This window comes from Notothenia coriiceps, unplaced genomic scaffold (assembly GCF_000735185.1).
Source record: "Notothenia coriiceps isolate Sejong01 unplaced genomic scaffold, NC01 NC01_scaffold00005700, whole genome shotgun sequence".
Taxonomy (NCBI): domain Eukaryota; kingdom Metazoa; phylum Chordata; class Actinopteri; order Perciformes; family Nototheniidae; genus Notothenia; species Notothenia coriiceps.
In genome coordinates, this window is record NW_011338401.1 from 184,732 (window position 1) to 196,642 (window position 11,911).

The window sequence follows — 11,911 nt, forward strand, 5'->3', positions numbered from 1 at the left end:
CGCCATCAGCCAGCTCGGCTGAGTGGCCGGTAATTAATTCATATCTACAGATCAGTGACATGTCCTGAGTAGTGTGATACCACCAGCGCTGAATACAAAAGGTAGCTCACAACCCTCTGCAGGGGTTGCAGATTCAATTTGCTCCACAGGCAGAGAGTCTATCACAAATCAAAGACCAGTAGTTGAGAAAATGCTCCCACACAACGAATAAACATACGTCACTCAGGAACAAACATACCAAGAGCCAAGAAATAGAAGCCTTATAACTTCCGCTAGTGAGGAGGCGCAGAAAGAGGAGAACGCCAATTATTGGATATTCATAGTAATACTTAGTTATATAAATATTCAATCCTGTGGTTCAGTTTTGAAAGCATATGTAACTGAAAAATCATTTGTGAGTTAAACCAATTCTCCAGCATAGTGTTGATGGAATATAATATACCACCCCACGCCAACTTCATCACTGTCATACAAAACTGTTCAGATTGAGCTCCACATGATTCATATCAGGCACATTTCATAGTGGTTGCATGGCAAATGCATTATATCATAGATATATCCAAGGATACTTTGCTTCTTTTTGATGTTGAGTTCTACTTTTTTTCAAGAGTAGCTGAAATCATGAAACAAACAAATGAATAGATACGGAAAACACGCAATAAGTAAGCCACATCTGTAATAATTTAAAATAAAACAACAGGCAAACCGCCGCATCTTCAAATAGTACAAAGGCCGTAGTATAGGGTTGCATAGTAGAAGTAAAGAGTAATATATGTCTGAGGAATGTCTGCAGCTGATGAAACCGCCCTTAGACCGTTATCCCAAAAATGCTTTTAGTACACCAGTCACCTTGATCATATTTATACCAAAGCTAAATCTCTCCAGATGAAAATGATTGTCACCATTTTGACCGCAGAATCATATGGGTAAGAATCATTTTCCACAATGTCAAGATGACACTTTTTTTGCAATCACTATTGCCAAACAAAACAGTCATTATTTCATTTCGAATGGCAGAATACGTGGCTAGAGCGGATTTGCCTTCCCCAATAAAGGAGACTGTGGAAATCCAATACTTTTAATCGAGGATTTTAATACTTCGACGCAAAATAGTTTGACCTCATGATATCCTATCAATCTCTTGTAAGTGGCTTATTAGGCAACACACACCCACCCGTAAAGGTTGTGCATATGTTCCCCCCAACATAGGCATGTGCATTTAATTTCTGGGAAGTAACTGGACGGCCTGATTTCCAGGGAATAAAAGTCGTTAGAAACATTGGTATATCACATTTGAGATACAACTGGAAATCGGGACGGGTCATGGTTGATAGACTGTGAAAAAGGTGCAGAAGACTGTGTTTTGACATGTTCCGAGAAAAAAGAGGAGGTGTTTGTGTGAAAATCGCGTCACAGTGGGAAGGGAGAGTCCAGAGCCGAGGGGTGATGACGCAACCCGTCTGATATTTATGCTCTGTAGCGGGAAGGTTACAAAACAACAGTTGTTCCATCGGTCTAAACAATGGCGGCTATCGTGTCTTCAAAAGGTGTGTCTGAATGGCTAATGGAACCCGGGGAAGAAAAAGACATAGTGAAAGAATTGGGGATAATGTGTTCACGCTCAAAGGACACTTTGAGCAGAAACATGATGAATTCACACAGGCCTCTTGAGCAGATCAAACTCTCGACCGTTGCAATCACGGGACCACCACTGCTGTCCCTGACACTCCCCCTGTGGAATCCACAGCCTGAGCAAGCTTATGAGTATCCAGCTGGTAAGCGCACCCCTGTGTAACCTTATAGACACTAACTGTCGCGGCAAAGCTGTCAGTCCTAAATGTTATCTTCTGCAACCGGCAGTAATTAACCCCCCAAGAAAAACGCGGAGCAAAAAGATCTTGATAATGGCGATAACATGCGGGGTTTATGCATGTTTTATGCGGTGAAATGCGGGAAGTGGCGAAATATGCGGAAAGTTGCGAAAAAATAATAGATTTCTTTATAAATAGTTGGGGCCTGTCCTTATTATTCTCACTCACACCACAACCCTGCCACTAACTTAAACCCCCCTCTCCTTATTCAATTAAACACCATCTCATGCTTTGTACTTTACTTGTAAAAGCAATTGGGCTACGTTTTAACACACCACACACAAACACACACACAGCGCACACACCGCGCAGCCGCAGCGCGTGCCTCATTCTGTTTTCATTTACTCGTTCGTTATCTGACCAGCTTCAATCTTGTAGGCTACTCACTTTGTTTCTTGTAGCCCTCGAAAGGGTTTTGGAGGTTGATGCCTCGCTGAACGTGAGTTGTTTGGCTTTCTTGTCCGCAGCAGCAGAAAGCATTTTCGAATGTTTGAATGAATCAAAGTGGGTCGTCACCGTCGACTCTCAGACGTATGCTCCAACACACAGTTGCACGGGGTGCAGAATAGTTTCCCCCCACTTTCGTGAAAGACATCGGGGTACTGCTTTGCCCGGTCTTTAGCAGAAATGTTCGTCGGTAAATGAGATGGATCAGATTTTTTCATCTTGGTGTTTTCTCTCTCTTGTGAGTTCCACACGTTCACTCTACGGTGCTGTTTACCTTCTGTGATGCGCGAGCTGATGACGTCACGTCATCATCATCACTACTTCACGTCAATACGAGTTAACTATTTTTTTTCTCAACTTTGTGTGGAAAATGCGGGGATTATGCGGCCTTTTAAAAATCTGCGCCATTTTGCTGATTATGCGGTAAATTCTGCGATCGCAGAATCGCGTTTTTCTGGAGGGTCTAATTAATGATCTTCTGAGTGGAATACATTGGGAACAGTGAACCACTTTGGGGTCGATTATTAACCCCTTGATCTAATTGATCAAAAACAACCGCATGTGTTCATAATAGTGTTCTTTAAGTCATTATAGACAACAAAGAATGCATGGGGTGCAGACAGATGCCAGCGCCGTGATTTAGATACACCTCAAAATGTATCATGTAGCATTTCGCGGCTCATTCATCTTCCAAGTTCCCTGAAATCGAGCCAGAAGTTGTTGTTTCGTACATGCTGACAAACAACAAAACAAGCCAACAAACAAACATACAAACTGTGGTGCAGGTAATGACATAAAGCACTATAAATCAGATTTACTCTCTGGATTACCTACCGTTGACTTTATTACAACCTGCCTGACTTTCTTAGCACTCTGAGCTTTTGCAACAACACATCCACATCACTGTGTTCCCAGATCTCTGAGATGTCTTTGGTGATTTCATATCCGATTGAAATGAAGGCAGGTTGAAAACAAGTGTAATCCTTTTAATTCAAATGTACAGTGATGAAATCCAGAGACTGCATTTATAAGGTTGATGTTTGACTGGCTTAAAAGGTGAATCGTCTAATCAGAACTGTGCACCGCCTCGATCCATTTAGTAATCCTGCATTCCCGGCCCATACATCATAGCTCTACAGCTCAGTTGAGCTCCAGTCCTGGTTTAAAGGTCAGTAGCTCCAGGCTGTCCATCTGTCTGCCTGCATTTGTCTCTTTTTCTCTGCTTCTTGAATGCCTAAATAAGAAAGGTTAGTAGACTCCGCTGCTCTTGCTTGAAAGGTCATGTCGGATCGCAGACAGGAAGCATCCGGTATACTGTTTATCGGTATTATTTGTCCGGTAGTTAGCTTTGGCAACAGGTACTGTCTGAGTGTGCCTCTGTGAAGAGCTCTACTGGCAGCACAGGCATCTGATTTTGGCATAAGTAATATATTGGTCTGTTGAGAAATATTGAATTCAGTTCTTTGTGTGCAGAGAGGCACAAGTCCAAAGGATTGTGGGGAAGCTTTGCTGCCAGCCTTGATTATTAGCCAGTTTATACACTGGGTATAGGAGGGTAACCAGTGGACCCATTAAATAGAATATGTAGATCTACAGAGACAGGTGTGAAGAATAAAGTGTGACAATCTAGAGGAAATAATGATATGTTTAAAGGCAGCTGTAACCCACGTGGCAATGGTCACCATCCTAGAAAATGAAGCTTTGCATTGCTCTATAGCATATGCCATTAACGTTGACTTATATAAGATCAAATTAAACCTAATAAAGCAAAGCCAATTTCATTTTGTCATTACCTCATAATGCCATGCACAGGAGGACGTTGTTGACCCGGCTTTGGCTTGGCATGTCAGTCAAAGTGGAGGGCAATTAAACTGACCTCACTCTCCATGAGAGATAGAGCCAAATTGAGCACAAGAAAGGAGGTAGGATCAAGATAAATGTGAAAGACTAGGGAGCCAGAGAGACTATGAAAATCGGAGACAAAGAAAGTGGAAATGCCACCCTTCAGGGATCAACTAAAGCAGGAAACGTGACACAGAGAGAGAAAGAGGAATACAGAAAAGGGAATTGAGTAGAATGGATGTGAACTGGAAAAGAGAGCAAGGAACTGAAAGTAGGAGAAAGCGTGGAGGTGAAGTGAGGGAAGGACCTAAATATAGACATGGAAATCAGAAGAGAACAGCTGCCTCTTTCCCTCAGGAGATACATTTAAATCAGGTCTGGGTGGCCGGAGGGGAGAATGGGAGAACCTACTCCACTGGCCAATTAGGCACACAGAGCACTGCACTGTTCTAATATAACCATCATTGTGGCCCCTTTGGCCCTTTCAGTCCCAATGGAGGTGTTTCAGCGGGATCCCCGGACTATTGTAACTCTGTGTAGAGACAAGTGCCAGTGAGGGGAGAGAAGAAGACATCAAGAAGTTATTATTATATAAACTTATAGTTTGATTTAATGGATGCTAAAATATGTGTCACCTGTAGTGCACATAGTGATCTCATTCTGTCTGCAGTACCACAACTTCAACTGAGAAAACGGAAGAGATATTGTTGACATATCTACATCATAATATGTGCTATAAATCATTACATATATGTATTTACAATTTAAATGTTGGCTTAATATTTTTGTCTCAAAGACAATCTAGATGGTTAAACATCTGGAAGCATCTGTCTTCAGAGGGGCATAAGCCTTTGGTGTAACATTGAATCACCTAAATGTCATATTTTCTTATTGTTGTTCTTTGAATTATATCATTTTGATTTTTAATTAGAAGATTACATATTCAGGGATGAGTACAGGGTGGAAAATACAACAAGCCATAATATCCGCAAGATGTCTCCATTTTCAATTACATGTTGCAGTCATGAACTAAAATGATACGCTGCATCATATTGTTCAGAACCCACACAAAAAAAATCATCATTTCCACCATTGGGTATGGCAGCTAACCATTAAATTCCCTTTGTGACCAGCACAAAGGGAATAAAATGTATCTCAGTGGGCTGCATGTCGCCCAACTGCGTGAGCGAGAAAAATGAGAAAAAAGTAAGTGATTTAAAGAGAGGAAGTAATAAAGAGAGCGAGGGCAGGCGCAGGAGAACGGTAAACCGTTGGCAGATCATGCCTCATGCAAAACTTTCATGAATAAACCATTTTCCTAGCCTCCCATTCCTCAGATCCATTTTTCCCCCGTTTGCCTGCTCTTCCCTCTCTATCTCTCACATGCATGATTAACCTCGGGAGGCCTTAATCAACACTGGAAATGACCCATGCTCCTTGACTTACCTCTCCCTTCCTCTCCTCCCCTCCTTCACCTCACTCTCTCTCCTCTCAACACGTCCTTCACCGCAGGTCTGTCAGTGGTGGGGTTTGCCTCACCTGCTTTCCCTGCAGGCAAGCGCTATTTAAGGGTTTGTTTATCTTACCTGTGCAGTCATTAACTGAAGTGAGGGAGACATAAACATGTGCCTGCTGAATGAGATATAATACATTGGCAGTGTTTGAATGGAAAGGTATTAAACTGCATCAGACAGGAATGGATTTGAGATGTTTTTTCTTTTTCAATATATGATTATTTATCTTTTCTTTTCTTTGCTTTATGATCCCATCCTGGGGGGTCTTGGTATACGGCGAGAAAGTTAGCTTGGGATGAATAATCTTTCTTACCTAAGCCTTTACTCACACACTCTTTAAAACTTGTCCTCTGGGCATAGGGAAAGGGATAGATTGATGGTTATTATTATTTACTTGCTCACAGCCGTTCTCACACACACATTCATGAACTGAAGCATACACACACACATACATATGTGAGCTGTCCTGAAAAACAGCCAGGTTGCTATGACAAACCAATTGCAAAAAGCGACCTGTCCATGATGCTAAAAACTAGCTCTACTCGGAGTTCGAGGTCACACCCAATTATATAACTGTGTTTATCTCTCTGTTTCCCTCATTGGACGCAGGCCTTACACACACAAACCCACATGTGCACACACAAGTCCATTGAGAATGTTTTTTAATTGGTCTTCCCTGTGTCGCTGAGGTTTCAGGGATGGTACCGCTGGCTAAAGGCCCCCTTTGTGTCCTATGTTAGTCTCCAATTTAGCACACAGTAGTGACACAGTACTAGTATCCTGGCTGAACATTAGCTTTTTAATAAGGACGTTAGGGGTTTTGCAAAGACGTTAACTAGACATCCTGTCTTTGTCCTGTATTGAGAGGAGCTGAATTGCTCCTTCAGTGATAGAAACGTTTTTTTTTTTCATTTATTTCGATATTTTAAAAACCCTCTGGGTAAAAACACATTACTTTTTCGTTTACCGTCATCGTTTTTTACTTCATTGGATCATCAGAAATGTATTAAGCACATTTAATTAACAAAGCAACCCTACAAATCAAGCAATCACAAATCTACCATCTGTTTCCCTCTGTCTACCGCAGTGACGCTCTCTCTCTCTCTCTCTCTCTCTCTCTCTCTCTCTTCCTGATGCATCCTCATCTCCTCTTACGCTTTTCTCCATATGTGTCATGTTACAGGCATCAGCGGTCAGTACCCTCTGGTTCAGAATATGACGGTGACGGAGGGTGGGACGGTAACCATGACCTGCCGTGTGGAGTATAATGACAACACCTCCCTCCAGTGGTCAAACCCTGCACAGCAGACCCTCTTCTTTGGAGACAAGAAAGGTACGTTTGGGAGATTGACAGACAGCAGCAGCCGCACAACAGATGCAGCCTTACAAAGTATTCCCGAGTAAGGCGTGTGGTAGTTGAGAAATGCACAAAACACACAAAAACAGGTTTTATTTTAGGCTGGAAAGCAACCTGAAAAGCTCCTTGTGTTCCCCTGTGTTTTTCACCTGAATAAGCCGCTTTTTTTGTTGTGTCATAGCATCTGTGTCTGTGTTGTCCTGGCTGTGCTCCCTTTTAACAGCAAGTTTGTTGAAGGTATTTAGAAAAAGAGGCAAACTCTTGGGATGGACTGTATATAGCTACTATTATTTATCACTTGATCCATCAACCTTACACACACTCACCTACCGTTAACAGTTTGAGTGCTTTCTGTTGTTTTGTTTGCTTCTTGGTTTGTCTGTAGGTGTGCCTGCCGTCCATTTGACTTTCTTTGGATTTTAAGATCAGCAGGGCACAAGGAGCAGGCGACTGTAGATTGCTGCAAAGCTTTTGTTATTTCTCTTATTGATTTATATCCTTCTCATGATCAGGGAAAGCCTTGGAGCATGTTGACATCATCCCATAGAAAGACATTGGTGGATCAAACTAGGTTTTCTATAATTTTCTATCTGAGTAAAAAACTACTGAAAAGTTTAATATTATTGTTAAAATCAAGTTAGAAGATCAGAAACAGACAAAATACTCTCAAAGTCAACCATTCAGTGCCCTTCACTGCAATCCTTCAATACTTATCCCGTACTGCCTCAAGCACACAGTGCAGTATGAATAATCATTTAGCTAAAAGAACAAAGCTAATCACCTAAGCCTTGGATGGTACACATAATGGCCTTGTGTGTAACTGATGGCGTGAGAGCATTAAATGGGTTTCATATCATTTCACAATTTGTACTACAGGATAAACAGTGTTTTGGCATTGGACTCTACCTTGCTTGTGGTGGTGTATTTTTCACACTAATGAAGACAGCATAATGCGGTTAGTACACTCAAACATCGTCAGGATCACTAAAGTGGGATTTTGTAGCCAAAAAATAGGAACAATGGATGTTATGTTTTCAAAGGGGAGAGCCACAATAGTGGACCCTTACCAATCTGCCTCAATTTCAAATGATATAAAAATTAATGAGACAGGCTAAATGCGTTTACTCAATTAGATAGTTCAAATGTGTTCATCTACAACACTTTGCAATATTAACCAATGCAACACTAATTAAGCTAAAATGAACCTGACAGGGGTCATTTTGGAGACAGACAGGGAACACAGGGAGTTTAGCCACACTACACGAAAGAGAAAATAAAATAAAAAGCACAATGGGGCCCCTTTAATATAAAGTGAAATTAACTAAAGAAAATGTTGTTATATATTATATACAAACAACCTCATCCACCTCAAAACCCACTTCCTAAGAGAATAAGGTGATCTGCAGAAAAGACACCAAGCTCTCTCTCAACACGGAATGGACTGTACTTATATAGCGCTTTATCCAGTCTTTATAAGACCCCTCAAAGCGCTTTACATACTACATGTCAAGTAAAAATCTCTACAAATCCCATATTTGGGGACATTAAAGACCCCCCTCCCGTAAGCAAAGACATGAGAAGGCCACAGCCTCATCCAAGTGGAAGCATCTTTGCAACCAACGTGAAAGTTACAGAAAATAAATAGCCTAACCCTAACCTAACCTAACATTCACACACATTCACACACTGTTGGCCATGCCATCGGGAGCAACTCAGGGTTAAGTATCTTGCCCAAGGATACATCGACATGTTGACTGCATGGGCTGGGATCGAACCCACAACCTTCTGGTTGAAAGACGACCGCACTCCCTCACAGCCACAGTCGCCCATATGTAGTTTGTGCTGATGGCATGACTTTGTCGCGAGTTATGTCGTGAGTTATGTGCTAACGATGCGTTAGCATGTTTCAATTTGTATATAAAAATACTGTTTGTAAAACTTTAATGAGAAAAAAACAATGAGTTTGATTATTTTAGTTTGTTCTGATCCAAGTTGTTTTTCATCAAGCATAGAGTGGGCGTTCAGACCTCAGTGGGAATGAGGTCAGACTCTTGTGATCCTATGAGTCAGAGTTTAAAAGAAGCAGAGGAAAGTTTCATCACTTCACAAAGCAGTCACTGTGTGACTACAGCTGCCTGCAGGTCAGTGTAAGTATTCACACTGTCTTTTCTATCCTGAATGTTTCCTTTACTTCAAAAGTCTTATAATATAAAAGTCCAGAATCGTTTATTTGAAATAGTTAAATTTGTGCAAGTTTAAAAAAAAATGTAAAATTGTAAATTGTTGATACTCTTTAAACTTATCAGATGATCCTGATGAACTCAACACAGCTTTCACATTTCACTTTAGATGCCTACTTTGATGTTGGGCTACTTAAATATGTAATATTTCTGATTATTCTGACTTTTTATATTTGTATCATAGGTGCTAATGTGTTTCTGATTGTGGTTATCTGTGTGAACAGGAGCTTACATGAACCTATGTACCTTTTTCTGTGCAGCCTGTTTGTAAATGAACTGTATGGTAGTACAGGGTTGTTTCCATTCCTTCTGGTTCAGATCCTCTCTGACATTCACACTGTCTCTGCTCCGTTCTGCTTCCTGCAGGTTTTCTCTGTGTATACATATGCAAATGTACAGATTTATAATTTAGCCATCATGTCTTATGACAGATATCTTGCTATCTGTCATCCTCTGCATTATAACACACGAATGACTTGTACCAAAGCTGCCATGTTTATCGCTCTAACCTGGTGTTTCCCCATTCTTCATGTTTCTGTCATGATATCACTGAGTGCCTCTTTACAGCTGTGTGGGAACATCATTAACAAAGTGTACTGTGATAACTTCCCCATTGTTAAACTGGCCTGCTCTGACACTACAGTCAATAATACTTATGGACTTTTTTACACGTTTACTGTTATTGTTGCTCTTGTAATTTTAATGTTTTACTCTTACATGAGGATCCTCAGAGTGTGTTTCTCTGGCTCCAAACAGACCAGACAGAAAGCTCTCAGTACCTGCACACCTCACCTTGTTTCCCTGCTTAACTTCTCCTTCGGGGGTTTCTTTGAAATAATACAGAGCAGGTTTGATATGAGCGGTGTTCCCAACATGTTGCGTATTTTTTTATCTCTGTACTTTTTCACCTTCCCACCACTCTTCAACCCTTTAATATATGGACTGAATTTAACAAAAATCCGCATCATATGTAAGAGTCTTCTCTTTGGTAAAGTGTAAGGGGCTAATGTTAAAGTCATGTTTTTATTTCCTCAGCATCAATAACACCTGGACAAAATGATACCGTAACAATAGCATGTGTATCTAATTGGGTAGTAACAGTGTTAAGTTTTGTGATATGTAGGTTTGGTTAAAATAACATATTTGGCTTCTTTCACACCAAAGGCGCAATTATAAAATCTGGAAGCATGTTATCATTTTTACAAATACCGTAAGGGAGGATGTCGCTGCCTCATACAGCCGAGCAATGAGCCCAAACCATTAACATAAGTGCAGTTCCTGAAATATCAAGATTAGTCCTAACATAAAAGTCAGTCTTGAAAAACAACAAATATCTTTAGCTTCTGAAAAAGATCCCCCCCCTTTTTGGGTGAAAAAAACATTGTGATTCACTTTTGTTTTTGTATAATTATATTATTATTTTTCAGTATTATTTTCTTCATGCCTGGTCGGATGGAAAGATGCGATTGCTCCTGATTGTGAAAGGTCTGTACAATAAACTTTAAATGTGTGTCAAATGTTGTTTGACTCTAAAAATAATAAATGTTTCGTACACTTATATTAAGGTACACAAATTCACCATGAACTAGTTAGGGTTAGGGTTAGGGTTAGGGTTACGTAAAGTAACAGTATTTGGCTCTTAATTAGTCATTATAAAAACACTTATTAGAATGCCTTATTTCTACATGACCATTATCTCCCATAATAAACGCATTACTTGGTTTTTCCTCAATAACCCTCTAATTAGTACCTGATTTATTGCAAGGAGGAAGTTGTTCCATGAGTTTGGGTCTTAATAGGCGCTGGCTCAATATGCCAATAAGCAGTAGTAACACAAGATGTAATTCTCCAATAATAACACTTAACAAATATGGATCTATTCTTATGTAAGAAGACATGAAACTATAAGTGTTAATTGGCTAAATAACAACGAAAAATTCGTATTTCTATCTTAGAAATGTTCCCCTATTTTAAAGTTGAAGTCTTGTTTAATAACCAATAAGCTTTTAGTTTGACTCTCATTTCACCTGGGAACAGGTTCCCTATTTCAAAGTTGCCTCCTTTTCACATTTTGTAAATTACATTATAGACACACTACTGAAAATTAACCCAACAGCACAGAACAAAGTAGACAAACGTTGAATATATCTGTTTTATTATGAACCACTAAGGGAGGTTCAGACCATACCAAAAACATGGCAAGTTTCTCCAAGGCTGAGAACACATATGCAGCTGTACTTTTTAATAAAACAGATTTTAACAGATTCTAGTGATTTGTGATCATACTTTGTGACCTGCTTGTTGCTACTTACACAATAGGTTGCCTGTTCTCCTCGTGGTACTGTCTCAGGTGAACAGAGTATAACAGCCAGCAAACACTCTTTTGAGGCCAGGAATGGGAGCAGCCCATGCTCCTTTATGACTTATTTGCAGTCCACTGACATTCAAACGGAGTTGAAACTAATAAAAGGCACTTAACTGATCTCATACATGCAAGTAAGTGAAAACTATTAAGTATAAGGCTAATGCTAGCTGTGCAATAAGCAGTATACGGGCAGTATAGCTAACGCTCACAGCGAGGAATGCTAACGCATTTCCTCATGAGTTTAAATCTCCAAATGTCATCACCATAAACACAAT

General features: G+C 40.2%; 1 protein-coding gene across 1 annotated transcript in view; it reads left to right on the top strand.

Annotated features, from left to right (window-relative positions):
• The window catches only part of LOC104943090 (cell adhesion molecule 2-like), a 171,117-nt gene that overhangs the window by 134,554 nt on the left and 24,652 nt on the right, over positions 1-11,911 (top strand). The window contains exon 3 of the mRNA XM_010768409.1: positions 6,858-7,007. Coding sequence (XP_010766711.1) covers positions 6,858-7,007 — 150 coding nt within the window. The remainder of the gene's footprint in view (positions 1-6,857; positions 7,008-11,911) is intronic.